At 39.0% G+C, this 15,254-nt stretch overlaps 1 protein-coding gene across 2 annotated transcripts in view; it reads left to right on the forward strand.

Annotated features, from left to right (window-relative positions):
- Positions 1-15,254, forward strand: part of Osbp (oxysterol binding protein) — a 261,125-nt gene that overhangs the window by 158,261 nt on the left and 87,610 nt on the right. The window contains exon 6 of one of the 2 annotated variants that reach the window (XM_076188974.1): positions 4,567-4,695. The exons of the other annotated variant lie outside the window; for it this stretch is intronic. Within the exon in view, the coding sequence (XP_076045089.1) occupies positions 4,567-4,695 (129 nt within the window). The remainder of the gene's footprint in view (positions 1-4,566; positions 4,696-15,254) is intronic. 2 annotated transcript variants of the gene reach the window in all.

The raw sequence follows: 15,254 nt of genomic DNA on the forward strand, positions 1-15,254 counted from the left end.
GTGAGGTGAGTCAAGTAGAGAAGAAAAGGTGAAAGGCACTAATGGACAGATCTTGACGGAAGAGGAGGTAAGGGGAAGATGGGCAGTATTTTAGAGAGCTGTTGAATGTGGAGGAGGATAGGTCTTTGTGGTAGCAGTGGGAGGCACTAAGAGAATGACAGTGATGGGAGAGGAAAATGGGGGAAAAATAAGGAAAGATGAGGTCCAAGTAGCTCTGAAAAAGATGAGAACAAGTAAGGCACCTAGATTAGATGGATGTCATGTGGAGTGTCTGAATAAGGGAGGTACAGTAATAGTTAACTGGCTAGTAAGGTTCAATGTGTGTCTAAGGGAGGGTAGCAGGGTGAAGGACTGGAAGAGTGCCTCTATAATTACACTTTAAAAGGGAATAGGGGACAAATGTGAGTAGTAATTTCAGAGGGAACAGTTTGTTGAGTGTAATTGGGAAGGCTTGGGAGGGTTTTAATTGAGAGGATAAAGAGAGGAACAGAGGAAGTAGTTGGTGAGGAACAGTGTGGGTTTAGGAAAGGTATGGGCTATGTGGATCAGATTTTTGTGGTGAGGCAGATATGTGAGGAAGCTTTAGGAAAAGGTAAGGATGTTTTTTTGGGTCTTTATGAATTTGGAAAAGGTGTATGGCAGGGTAGACAGGAAGGCACTGTGGGAGGTTTTGCAGATATTTGGGATTGGGGGAAAACTGTTAAGGGCAGTCAAGAGTTTTTACAAGAGTAGTAGAGCCTATGTTAGAATGGGAAATGGAGAGAGAGAGAGAGGTTTGAGGAAAAGGTGAGACTGCATCAGGGATGTCATGTTGCCATGGCTGTTTAATGTGTACATTGGGTGATGGTGAGGGTAATGGGCAGGGAACTGGAGATGGTTAAAGAAAATTAAGGAAAGTGAGAGGTGAGCCAGTTGTTGTTTGGTGATGACATTGTGCATGTGACTTGTCAGAGGAGGAATTAAGGGAGTTAATGATGGAGTTAGGGAAGGTATGTGAAGGAGAAAGTTGAAGGTAAATGTGGGTAAAAGCAAGGTGATGAGATGTACAAAGGTAGAGGATGGCAGTGAGTTGGAAGTAAGTCTAAAAGAAGAGAGGCTGGAGGAAGTGGATAGCTTTAGGTATTTGGGGTCGAATGTGGCAGGAAAGGGAGGAGTGGAGGTGAGGGTAAATTGTAGATTGAGATAGGAAGGAAAATACCTTGGGGGATTAAAAAGTGTTATGAGAAATAGGCATTTGGTAATGGATGCAAAGAGGAGATTGGTACAGGGCAGAGACTTGGAATTTAAGAGAGGCAGAGAGGAAAAGTTTAAATATGTTTAAGATGAAATGTCTGAGAAGTAAGGTAGGGGTTATTAGGTTGGATAGAGTGAGAAATGAGAAGGAGAGTGGAAGTGGAAAAAGAGATGGCAGATATGGCTGATGAAAGCTTATTGGGATGGTTTGGACACATGGAAATAATGAGTGATGAAAGATTAGCAAAAGAGGTGTGGAAGGCAGAGGTGGAGGGAGTTAACTTCAGGGGACAACTGAGGACGAGATGGATGGGGGTGAAGGGGGCATTGAGCAAGAGGGGAATGTCTCTTAAGCAAGGAAGGGAGTAGCCAGGAGATAGGGATGAGTGGAGAGTGTGTACAGATGTTACTGTTATGCAAGGAAGGTAGGGGCAGGGGATGAGCGGTAGGGGGTGCTTAGGTGTGAATGATAGTTTCTGGCAGCCTGAAGGGATTTCTTACTGTCTTCTCTTTTTCAGCATGAGGGGGTGGAGAGGCAGTGGGTGGGATACAGGGATGACCTGTCATCCATGAGGAGCTGAGATGAGAGTGGGGAAAGTGTGGGAGTAGATACATGCATTTGACTTGACTACTTCCCATAGAAAGGGGAAAAAGGTCTTGGTGTACAGGTAGATGGTGTACACAAAGAGATATTATTTATCTTGTAGACAGATAACCATAGATGTCCCATAGTCACGGCGTATTGGACAGGTCATCAAATCCACTCCTGCTGTTGAGGGTGGAGTGTATCATACAAGGCTGTTAAATAAGAGCATTAACATTGCTTGCCATATTATCCAGGTTAAATGTTATGTTGATAACAGATCATTAGTTGATTTGCTGCAGTCCACTATAGCAGTGTAAAATAAGTGCCTGCAAATTAACATGGCTGTTCTAAGAAACATGTTATCCCTTCATGATCTCATGTCAGTGTTGTGGGTGTGGACAAGTCACATGCTGGCTAATTGTCTTACCAAGCATGGTGCTTCCAGTCAGATGCTTTTAGTGGTTATCACTGGAGCTGAAGTCTCTAGATTCCAACTGGCTTCATATGTACCATATATATAGGTATATATTCATATATGTATGTATATATATATATATATATATATATATATATATATATATATATATATATATATATATATATATATATGTTCTTTCTGTTATTTTGATTTAGTTTTCTAAAAAGATAAGAGGGAGAACTATTAGCCTGTATATGATGTGCCTGTTCACAAGTGTGTGTGTGTGTGTATGTTCACGAGAGTATGTGGGTACTGGCACATATACACAGAGCATGCCTGGACAGTTACAGCTGTGCCCTAAGTCATTCGAGCTGGAAGTGACAGTCTACTGCTAGCCATAGTGAGGTAAGGATGTACGACTCGCATTCACCCAATGGTGATCGATAACAATTGCATCTTCACATCCTCCATACTTACCCCAAGCCACAACCTAAGCCATTTTTTTTGCAATCGCACACCATTTGTTGAACCATTCCTCTTCCCACTTCCTTCCACTAATCATTTGGCACATGTTCACTCCCAGGTTGCAAGTGTTAAGAAAGATGTTCCATTTCCTCTTTATTCCCATGGTATTCATGAATTCATCTCAGTTTGCTTAAAAAAAAAAAAAAAAAAAACATACCTTGGTAATCTGTTTTCCCAAAATTGAGTTTAATCTTGCCTGTGTGATTAATTCCTTGGTTTTACTTCCTCATCCTCCAACTGAAATTCAGTTGTTACATGGTCACTTTTTCCAATGATAGTTCAAAAAATGATGATGATGTCTGGCTCTTTGGTTAGTAGTGGATCTAATCTTGTGGGAATGTTATCTCCCCATACTTAACCCATTCAACTCCGATGACAAGATTCTTGTCATTTGGTCAAATAAAACGAAAAATCATAAAACACCAAAATGTTTGATCAAACATTTTGGTGTTTTATGATTTTTCGTTTTATTTGACCAAATGACAAGAATCTTGTCATCGGAGTTGAATGGGTTAATGGGTCATTGTGTCTCCTTAACAGGGTATTTCCCCAGGAATCTGCTTTGCCACTTCCTTCCCATTCCTCCCAGTTGACCTCACTGCAATTAGTATCTCCAGTGAGAACTAAATTGGTACTTAGTTCAGTAGTTTTCTTTAGGAGTTGTGTCTATTAACATTTCTTATTATTATTCTAAGCTGTCTTAGGGGGGATTTATGCTACCATGAAACCTCTTCTGTTCTGACCTTTGGCTCTAATTTTCAAGTGGATTTCTTCAACATTGCCTTTCCTCAGATTTGCTTCTTCCACCTTGAAGTCACTTCTCACAACAAACATTATCCATTCACCCATTTTATCTTCTATGTCTGTTCTCCAGGAAGTGTGTCTATTGTTCCCCAACTGTAGATCAACATGTTTTGGGAGTTTGATCTTCACTAAACATAAAATATCAGTCTTGTTTACCTTCAAGTAGTCATTTATCTCCAATTTGGCAGAGTAAAAAACATTAACATTAGCATACTTTAAGTTTCCTTGTATTTTTTTTTTCTCACATTATTGTCACTTCTCTCTGTCTCTCTCTCTCTCTCTCTCTCTCTCTCTCTCTCTCTCTCTCTCTCTCTCTCTCTCTCTCTCTCTCTCTCTCTCTCTCTCTCTCTCTCTCTCTAAAAAAAAAAAAAAAAAAAAAATCTTCTTCCATCCACATTTCATATTTGGCTTTGGTTTCCTCAAAGAGTCTGCTTGTTCCTCTTCATTTGCATTTTTCCTAATCCAATTTTTTTTTAACTTTTTGTCATTTGTTAACTTCCAAGACTTGCTGGTAACTTCGTTTGCTTGTGACTTGAATTTGATTTTCATTGGATGTGTGCCATTCTTCTTGTGAAACAACATAAAAGAGGGAGAAATAGCTGGAAAACTGTTATGAATATGAATAGAGTGAGTTTCTGGGCCTAATCCAGAGACAAGATACTGGGTCCATGGGTGGGGAAGTAGTGTTGGATTGTGGTCTGTGTTGGTTTCAAGTTGATAGAAGATTGGTTTTCCATCATCATCATTTTCATCCTGATTGGCAGGATGTTGTCTTGCTTGTTTGCTCTCTTGCTACAGTTATGATGGTAGAATGATATAGAAAATTTCCCCTTCTCCCCCCTATTTAATTTTCAGTTGCAGGTCACATCATAATGCATTGATACACCTGAATGCATGCAGGAAAGTGTTTCCCAGAGCCAAGGTAAAGGGCACCATAAAGCTACCCCTATTAAGTTCCTTTGTTAAGGTCCCTTTACTTCATACTGTCCTTGCTCTCCAGGCATCAGAGGGCCAAGGAGTAGGGGACAGTGTGTCAGCATCAAGTAGTGAAGGGGATGGAGGTGGGCAGGAGAACACTGTAGAGGTCATCATGCGGAAAGACAAGTCCACCAACGACAGTAGCTCAAGTGTGAGTGTGCCTTGTTTGTTATGTCCTCCAAGCATTTGTTTTAGCCTGAGTTGACTGCTTGCATTAACCAACCCTTGCATGATTATATACATTCAAACATTTTTCCTCAAGATGTACACAAAATTTTGCATGGACTACTCAGTGCTTTTGTGATTTGTTATTTCAAGTTTTCACTTGTAAAATGCATCACCCTGTTGTGTAGTTATTGTTTCCTCAGTATGATAGAAGGATATATAAAAGGTGTGGATCAGTTAATTTTTTAATTACCAAATATGTTGGTATATATAGACAACTGGGCTATGTAGGTTATTGGGTTATATTCACTGTACAAAACAAACCCTTTCTCCATAGAGTACACCCATTTATCTTTTTCCTAATGTTGACAAATATACATTCTACTGTTGTGATGTTATCATGACAGATTACATAAGTAAGTGTGGGTAAATTATACTGCAGTTTTATTGCAATAATCATGTAACTGGGACCAATGACAGGTACCTGCATATAGTGGTCCTTCTGATAGACAGCTGAGTGGCCCATTTTCAAAATCTATCAACCCCACACCTTCAGGAGGTTTTGCCTTGAGGGGCTGACATTGTGTCTCTAGACTGGCCCCAAGATCTCTCCCTATCAATTTCAGCTGTATTTCTTTCACCTTTTTACATATAGAGAGTAAACTGCTGGCAAATTAAAAATAGCTTATACCAATATAGATGGAATAATTTCAGGAATGAATGAATGAAATGATTATCTGGCCTTAGAAAAACCAGACATAATGGGACTAGTGGAAACTAAATTAAAGTGTACTCTACCACCCAACACTGTGGGAAAAAGGGTTTATACAATTGTTGGATGAAGAATAGAAAGGATAAACAGGGTGGTGGAGTATTAATTTTGACTTATAAAAGATTTAAATGTAACGAAAATAACTGAAGGAGAAAATAATGTAGAATCAATTATGATACAAGTTGAAAGCAAATATATGAAGAGTAGAAAATTTGTAGTGGTGTATGTGCTCCCCAAAACACAGTCCTGGACAGAAAATGATCATTCCAAAATATTAGAAGATACAAAATACGAGTTAACTAATATACTGAAGGACAGAGGAAATATAGTAATAATACATACATACATACATACATGTACCAAGGCTTTTTCCCCCTTACAAGGGAGGTAGCCAAAAAGGAAAAGGCATAAAATTATTTCCACCCATTCCATCCCTGAATACACTCCACACCCCTCCACCCTCCCTCTTATCTTAGCACCTCCTGGATGACGGGTCATCCCTGCACCTTGTCCACTGCCCTGGGTCAGAAGCAGTGTCGCAAGACACAGCACATCCACAGCAAGGCTGCTTCATTAAATTGGTGACCCCCCCCTCTCCTTCCCCCCATTGCATAAAAGGAGAAGACGGGGAGAAAGCCCTTTCCATGTGTCCAAACCATCCTAATATTCTTTCATCAACCCTATCTCCCAGCTCCCTTTCCACCCCTGTTCTCCTCCTCACCTCCTCATTTCTCACTCTATCTAGCCTAGTAACCCCCATCATACTTCTCAGACACCTCATCTCAAACACATTTAAACTCCTTCTCTCTTCTTCTCTTATAATGGGTGATTTTAATTCAAAAGAAATATGTTGGGAGGAAATGACAGTGAAGGGTGGAGAGGAACTCTGGGGCAATGTCCTGCTCAACATGACCATCGAATACACAATGACTCAGTGGTTAAGGGAAAATACCAGATACAGAGGTAGTGAAGAACTATCAAGGCTGGATTTAATACTTAAGAGAGAGCCTGAAATTGTCGACAAAATTGATTACCAAACTCCGATAGGAAAGAGTGACCATGTACTACCGTATATACTTGTCTATAGGTCGATCTTGTGTAAAGGTCGACCCCCCATTTTTGGCCAAAAAATCTGGAATTTTCCATATACCTCATGTACAGGTCGAGTGGCTTGTTTTTGTTTTGGTGCAGTAAGCACTCCACTGTCTTAATGCTTTGAAGTGCCATGGCTTGCCTGGTATAGCAATTGATTATTATGGTTTTTTCACTTCATTAATTCTGATGTATTTTGGTTTATGTTTTTTTCAAGTTCACTGATTTTAATATTTAATAAGTTTCACTGAAGTTGCCATTTCAGCGGAGTGAAAAACTTGAACAGATTACCAAGTAATGTACGGAATACGGAATAAACTGGCTAGGCGTGTTTCATTAGAAACAATTTTAACCAACAATGTCTCGGTAGTCTTGTAATCTCAACCGTGCAGATGATCTTGCTAATGATAATGTGGAGGAGGAAGATGATGTTGATGTTCCTATGGCTGATGAAGTTGATCCGTATGACGATACTCTACACAGAAGTGAGTGGGAGGAGCTGTTTGGTGGTGAAGATGACGACAGCAAGGAAAACGATTTTGGTGGATTTTAGTTGAAATATTTAGGATTATACCATGTGTCACTGTAACAGTAACAAGTTGGCAATACTGAACAGTTTGTTTTCGTGATGGTGAGATCCATGCATTGTTTTGGTAATGGTAACAATAATATATACCATATAGAAAGCTACATTTGGGTAAATTTTTAATTTCGACCATGGGCGCAATATAGCAATAAAATATTAATTATTAGTTTTGTAAATTATAATGTATCAACGTAATATGCAATTTTGTGAGTGAAAATAAAAAACAAAAAAGGTGCTAAAACAGATTTTGTAAGTAACGAAGTCGTGTCGGATGAATGGTATGCCATGTTTGTTATGATAGATGCCGACGTCTTAGAAATGAAAGGATGATAAATTCGTCTAACCAAACCTAACCTGTGTTTAATAAATCATTACCTGCAAATTAAATGTCATCCGGACTCGTCCTTGTTGTCGTCGTGAGAGACGTTGGCGGGTTTTTCAACCACTCTCAGCTTGCGGGGTATACAAAGTTCTTGCAGCTTGAAGGTATGCATGTATCTTCGCTCCATAACATTCCTTCAAGAAAATATACCTGGCGAGGTACTGTCGGAAGTACCGAGGCCGTCAATTGACAGATGACAAGATGGCGTCCTGATCCTATGCTACCGACTTCGTTCATTAGCATATTTGCTTGTAGCAAGGTATTTTTTATTTTCACTTGCGCCCACAAAATTGCATATTACGTTGATACATTTTAATTTACAAAATTAATAATTTTCTATCGCTATATTGCGCCCATGGTTGAAACTAAAAAAATACCTAAATTTGAGAATATCACAGCATTTTATTATTTTTTAAACAACTATGGGTACTATAATAGTATACATGATATAAGTTCGCCTGTGCTAAGAATTTTAACAAACAGGTAAAACCACAGTATGGGGTTACCGTATCTAGAAGGAATTTCACATGTTTTGGTACGTACAGTGTATTTTATGTCCCCATTGTTTACTGGCAGTAACTAGTAGGTAAATATTTTGATTTCTGAACCTAAAGAAAAGGTAAGAGTTCTTCCTAGCCTTTCTTGTCATGTCTGAATTTCAACCTAACAAGATTATTACTTGGGTATAGGTCGACCCCTAGGTTTTGGCCTAAAAAAAATTCCTTAAGATTTCGACCTATAGACGAGTATATACGGTAATAGAATTTGAGTTGAAAGAGCAAATGGATCAAAGTAGAAATGAAAAACATAGAATAGGAAGACTAATGTACAACAAAACAAATTTTGAGAAACTCAAAAAATTCTTTTGCAACACAAATGGGAAAAATTCCTAAATGAGGAAATGGATGGAAGAGAAATGGAATATACTAAAAGAAATTTATAATGAGGGAGTGAATAGATATGTACTGCAACAAAAAAAGGAAAGAAAATACATAAAAAGCTGGAACACCAAAATATGTAGTGAGGCTAAGGATAAAAGAGACAGCTTGGAAGAAATGGAAAAAAGACAAGAAAACATGTAAATGGCAAATGTACATCAAACTAAGAAATTATTATGTAAAAATATGCAGAGATGAAAATAGAAACTACAAAAAAAAAAAAAAAAAAATAGAAAAATGCAAGGAAGAACCCAAACTATTTTACAGGTATGTAAATGGCAAAGTGAAGAATAAACAAGAAATAGAAAAGCTGTGCCAAGGTAAATATGAATATACAGAAGAACTGGAAATGGCTGAAATCATGAACAATCACTTCAAATCGGTATTCACAATAGAAAACTCAACTAACTGTGAGGAAACAGATATCCCCCCAATGAAAGAAATAATTGTAACACAGAAGGAAATCAGCGACCAAATCAAAACCCTTTATATAAGAAAATCACATGGTCCAGACGGAATTGCAAATTGGATACTGAAAGAATGCATGGAGGAATTAACAGAAAATATACAATATAATCAAATCCTCACATCAAGAAGGAAAGGTGCCACAGGACTGGAAGAATGCAAATATTGTACCGATTTATAAGGGAGGAAACAAGGAAGATCCATCAAATTACAGACCGGTCTCCCTGACAAGCACAGTAGCAAAAATTTGTGAAAAGCTCATTTAAAATAGATGGGTTAAACATTTGGAAAAAAAAACTATACTGAATCTAAATAAATTTGGATTCAGAAAAGGAAGATCATGTACAAACTTGATCTGCTACTCGAGATTAATAGATATAATACAAGAGAGAGATGGTTGGGCAGACTGTGCCTTTCTGGACCTACAAAAGCATTTGATAAGGTACCACACAAGAAACTAATAAGGAAAATAGAGTAAGTAAGTGGCATCAGAAGAAAATTATTGAAATGGATGAAAGACTTCCTGACTGGGAGGAAAATGAGAGTAATTAGAGATAAATTCTCAAATTGGGAAGAAATGAAAAATGGAGTCCCGCAGGGATCAGTACTTGTCCCGATCATGTTTGCCATATACATAAACGATATGGATGAAGGAGTAATGTTACATGAATTTCTGTGCAGATGATGCAAAAATACTAAAGAAAGTAAGAATGGAGGAGGATTGCAACTCATTACAACAAGACTTGGACAAGATCTGGAAATGGACTCAAAAGTGGGAAGTGAAATTCAATATCAAGTAATGTGGTATAATGGAATTTGGAAAAAAGTAAAAACAGAACATTGAGAGATTATAAAATTGGTGAAGAAGAAGTAAAAAAAGTAAACTCTGAAAAAGACCTTGGAATGATGATCAGCAAAGACAGGACACTGTACAAACATATTAATAAAATAGTCAGAGAAACCTACAATTTATTGAGGTCAATAAAAGTGGCATTTGTCTATTTGGATGAGGAAATGATTAAAAAAAAATTAACTAAGACCAAAACTTGAGTACTCAGCAACACTATGGACACCCATTACCAAAAAGATAATAAAAAAATTAGAATACTAAGAGCAACAACAAAACTGGCACCAACTCTTTCTAAAATGACATATGAACAAATATTGTCCAAATTAGAATTACCAACTCTGGAACAAAGAAGGAAAAGAGTAGACCTATTAACTATCTATAGAATTATGAAAGGAATGGAAATCTTAGATAAGCATCATTTATTGAAATGGGACAATGGAAAAACAAGAGGACATGAAAAGAAACTCAAAGATAATTACAGAAGAGATCTGAAAAAGAATAGCTTTCCACACAGAGTGATAGATACCTGGAACAAATTAAACAGTGTGTGCAAACACTATTCAAGATTTTAAGAAAAAACTTGATGCTGAAAGACACGAAGACGGGTCATCACGAGCATAGCCCCCTTCCCGTATAATACAACTAGGTAAATACAACTAGGTAAATATTACTTTTAACCAGTAACAGAAACTGTCCTACAGCCTGGTCCCCAGCCTGGCAGATAAACCGTATAAGGAAAGACAAAAGTTGTCTGGTAAGTTAGAAAGATAAAAAAGAGGTGATATGATTACAGTATTCAGGTTATTAAAAGGAATAGATTACATTGGAAGAACAAATCTCTTTATTAAGGAGCACTAAGTGTTTAAAGTGAAGAAATACAGTTTGCCATATAGTTGCATAAATATTTGGAATGGCTTGTGAAATATAGCCCAAGCTGGAACAACATATGAATTCAGAGCTAAATATGATAATTGGAAATCAAGGATATAGATTAGTTTGGAGCTGTACATGAATTTGATATATGATATATTTGAAAGTAGGAAACTGGATACAACAAATGTTGCTTCATTCCTGTATACTATAATTAGGTAAATACAACACAGAACAAGGATTATTGCCAGTTGCTGGGGGACTGCATGTTTCCAATGAGAATGTGGCAACAGTTATTCTTATTGATATTATTAACTGTATGAATCAATGTCTGAAAAAAGGAGGTACAGTGATGGTGGACTGGCTTGTGAGGTTATTTAATGTTTAAGAGACGGTAGAGTGCCGGAGAACTGGAGGAGTGTTTGTATAGTTCCACTTTACAAAGGAAAAGGGGACAAGTGTGAGTGTAGTAGTTTCAGCGGGATCAGTTTGTTAAGTGCAGTTAGGAAGGCTTATGGGAGGGTTTTGATTGAGAGGATTAGGAGAGGAACAGAGGGAGTAATTAGTGAGGAACAGTATGAGGTTAGGACAGGTAGAGGTTGTGTAGATCATATTTTGACAGGGTAGACAGGAAGGCACTGCGGGAGATATTGCAGATATATGGGATAGGAGGAAAGCTTTTAGGAGCTGTCAAGAGTTTTTACAAGAGTAGTAGAGCTTGTGTTAGAATTAGAAATGGAGAGAGTGAGTGGTTTGAGGTAAAGGTGGGACTTCATCAGGGATGTGTTATGTCACCCTGCTGTGGCTGTTCAATTTATACATGGATGGGATGGTGTGAGAGGTAAAGGCAAGGGTAGTGGGCCAGGGATTGGAGATGGCCAAAGAAAATATAGAAAAGTGGGAGATAAGCCAGCTGTTGTTTGTGGACGACACTGCACTTATAGCAGGATTGGAGGAGATTGAGGAAGTTAGTGACAGAGTTTGGGAAGGTGTGCGAAAAAAGGAAGTTGAAAATAAATGTGGGTGAAAGTAAGATGATAAGATGTACAAGGAGAGAAAGTGGCAGCAGACTGGAAGTGAGTATTAAGGGAGAGAGACTGGAGGAAGTGAATTGTTTTAGGTACTTGGGTGCGAATATGGCAGGAAAGGGAGGAGTGGAGGTGGAGATAGAATGTAGATTGAGAGAAGCAAGTAAATACCTTGGTGAATTAAGAAATGTAATGAGAAATAGATATTTGGGAATGGATGCTAAGACGAGATTGTACTGAGGAGTGATTGTGCCGACAGCACTGTATGGGGCAGAAACATGGAATATAAGAGAGGAAAAGAGGAGGAGTTTGAATGTGTTTGAGATGAGGTGTCCGAGAAGTATGACGGGGGTTACTAGCCTAGATTGAGTGAGAAATGAGGAGGTGAGGAGGAGAACGGGGGTGGAAAGGGAGTTGGGAGATAGGGTTGATGTAAAAGTATTGGCATGGTTTGGACACATGGAAAGAATGAATGAAGAAAGAGTAGTAAAAGAGGTGTGGAAGGCAGAGGTGGAAAGAATAAACATGAGGGGTCGACCTAGGATGAGATGGATGGATGGGGTAAAAGGGGCTTTGAGAAAGAGGGGAATATCTGTTGAGGAAGGATGGGAGAGGACAGAAGACAGGGATGAATGGCGAATGGTTGTATATGGATGATGCTGTGATGCATGAGGTGGGATGGGGGGTGAGGTAGTATGTATGAGAAATAATTTGACGCAGCCTGAAGTGATTTCTCTCCGTCTCCTTTTCTGCATGAGGGGACGGAGGGGGGGGGGGTCACTGATTCAATGAAGCGGCCTTGCTGTGGATGTGCTGTGTCTTGTGACACTGCTTCTGATCCAGGGCAGTGGGTGAGATGCAGGGATGATCTGTCATCCAGGGGGGGCCAAGATAAAGAGGGAGGGAAGTGGAGTATGATAGGGATGGAATGGGTTGGAGTGGTTATTATTTCTTTGTTTTTTAGCTACCTCCCTTCTAAGAAGGAAAAAAGCCTTTGGTATATGTATGTATGTATGAATCATTTGTTTCAGCAAATGTCAGTAGTGAAAGTGGAGGCAGTAAGGGAAAGATGGGTTGAATATTTTATGAGAGCTGTTGAATGTAGAGGAGTATAAGGAGGAATTGACATGGCAGTGGGAGGCACAAAGAAAATGACTGTGATGGGAAAGGAAAATGGAAGAGATATAGGAAAAGTTGAAATACAAGGAGCTTTGAAAATCATGACAGCTGTTAAGGCACCTGGGTTGGATGGATGTCATGCGGTGTATCTGAAGAAGGGAGGTACATTAACAATGGACTGATTATTGAGGTTGTGTAATGTATATCTAAGGGAGGGGAGTGTGCTGGAGGACTGGGAAAGTATTTACCTAATTGTTTTATACAGGAAAGGAGCAACACTTGTTGGATCCCTTCTCCTATTCTCTAATTTTTTATGCTTAGCCTGAAATTCATGTACAGTTCGAACTTGATTTATATCCTTGATTTCCAAATATCATATTTAGATTTGAACTTGTGTATTGTTTGAGCTTGGGCTATATCACTTTTTAAGCTATTCCAAGTATTTATACATCTATATGGAAAACTATTTCTTCACATCCTTTAGACATGTGGTCTTTCTTAATTTGCTCCCATAACCTCTTAAAGCCCTTCCATTAATGTGGAGATCTCTTCTGTCAATGTAATCTGTCCCCTTTAATGACCTGAATACTGTAATCATGTCACCTCTTTTTCTTTAACCTTTCAAAGTTGGCAGACTCAGTACTCTTAGTCTTTCTTCATATGGTTTATCTGGCAGTCTCGGAACCAGTTTGGTTACTGCCCTTTGTATTCTCTCAATCTTGCTTATATCCTTCACACTGTGTGGGGACCATACTATTGACGCATATTCCAGTCTTGGACATATCAGTATTTCTAGGAATTTTTTCATCATCCCTTCATTCATTGATTAAAACATCGCTTAATCTTCTGCAGTAGTCTGTATGACTCTCCCACAATCCCACTGATAAATGTCAGGTGACAGGTTGTCTTTTATCAACACTCAAATCTTTCATCTCTGTTGATTTTGTAATGGGTTCATTTCCCAGAGAATAATGCCTTTTATAATTCTGCTTTACAAAGGAAAAGGGGTTAAATATTACTGTAGTCAGTTTATAGGGATCAGTTTGTTGAATGTAGTTGGGAATGCTTATGAGGGTTTTAATTGAGAGGATAAAGAGAAGAACAAAGGGAGTAATTGGTGAGGAGCATTGTGGATTTAGGAAAGGCAGAGGATGCATGGATCAGATTTGTGTGGTAAGGTAGATTCATGAGAAGACTTTGGCAAAAGGTAACAATTATTTTTGGGCCTTTAGGGATATGGAGAAGGCTTATGACAGGGTAGACAAGAAGGCAATGCGGGAGGTATAGCTGATAAGAGATCGGGGGAAAGCTGTTAAAGGCAGTCAGAAGATTTTAGAAGAGTGTAGAGCCGGTGTTGAAATTGGAAATGGAGAGAGTGAGTGGTGTGAGGTAGAAGTGAGGCTGCATCAGTGATGTGTCACGCTGCTATGGCTGTTCACTGTGTGCATAGATGGGGTGGTATGGGAGGTAAATGCTAGAGTAATGGCCAGGGGGTTGGAGATGGTTAAAGATAATGGAGGGAAATGGGAGGTGAGCCAGTTGTTTTTTGCATATGACACTGTGCTTGTGGCAGGGTTAGAGGAGGGACTAAGTGTAGTTAGTGGCAGAGTTTGGGAAAGTATGTGATAGGAGAAAGTTGAAGGTAAAAGTAAGATGAGATGTAGAAAGGGAGAGGGTGGCAGCAAGTTGGAAGTTTTAAAAGAGAGAGGGTGGCAGCAAGTTGGAAGTCTTAAAAGGGAGAGGGTGGCAGCAAGTTGGAAGTCTTAAAAGAGAGAGGCTGGAGGAAGTGGACAGTTTTAAGTATTTGAGGTTGGATGTGGCAGGAAATGAGGAGTTCGTGTGGAGGTGAATTGTAGAGTGAGAGAAACAAGTAAATGTCCTTAGATATTGAAAAATGTCATAAGAAATAGGCATCTGGTAATGGATGCAAAGAGAAACTTATGTGATTCATCACCGTGGTCTTTTTGATCATGGGTTGGACTTGAGATCGACAGCTATTTTCCTTCCGGAAGAGAGTTCAGAGCTGCATTGCTGCATTGCTTCTGACCTAGGTAGGAGACAGGGATGACCCATCATCCCTGTGGAGCTATTGGCAGATTTTCAAGAAATTTGTATCACCTAATCTATCACTGACAAACTTTACTAACTCGGAAGAGGCTGCAACATATTTCTTTGATGAACTACATTTTGCAGTACTCAAATCTGTCCCAAGGACATCTGGCTGTTTTCCCAAATGTCTGGTCCTGTGGTGGAACAATGATTGTATTACTGGTGGGTAGGCAAAATGTGCCACTTTCTCCTCCCTTCGCAGACATCATGGGAACCCCCAGGGCATGGATGCCTTCTGTATAGTATATAGTATGAGTTTAGGCTGGACGAATCCTAAAGAATACACAACAAATGTCTTGGAATAATTGTTTTTCAATTACAGTCCAGACCCCCC

This window comes from Oratosquilla oratoria, chromosome 8 (assembly GCF_046742065.1).
Source record: "Oratosquilla oratoria isolate Oo_2021 chromosome 8, ASM4674206v1, whole genome shotgun sequence".
NCBI classification, from domain to species: Eukaryota; Metazoa; Arthropoda; class Malacostraca; order Stomatopoda; family Squillidae; genus Oratosquilla; species Oratosquilla oratoria.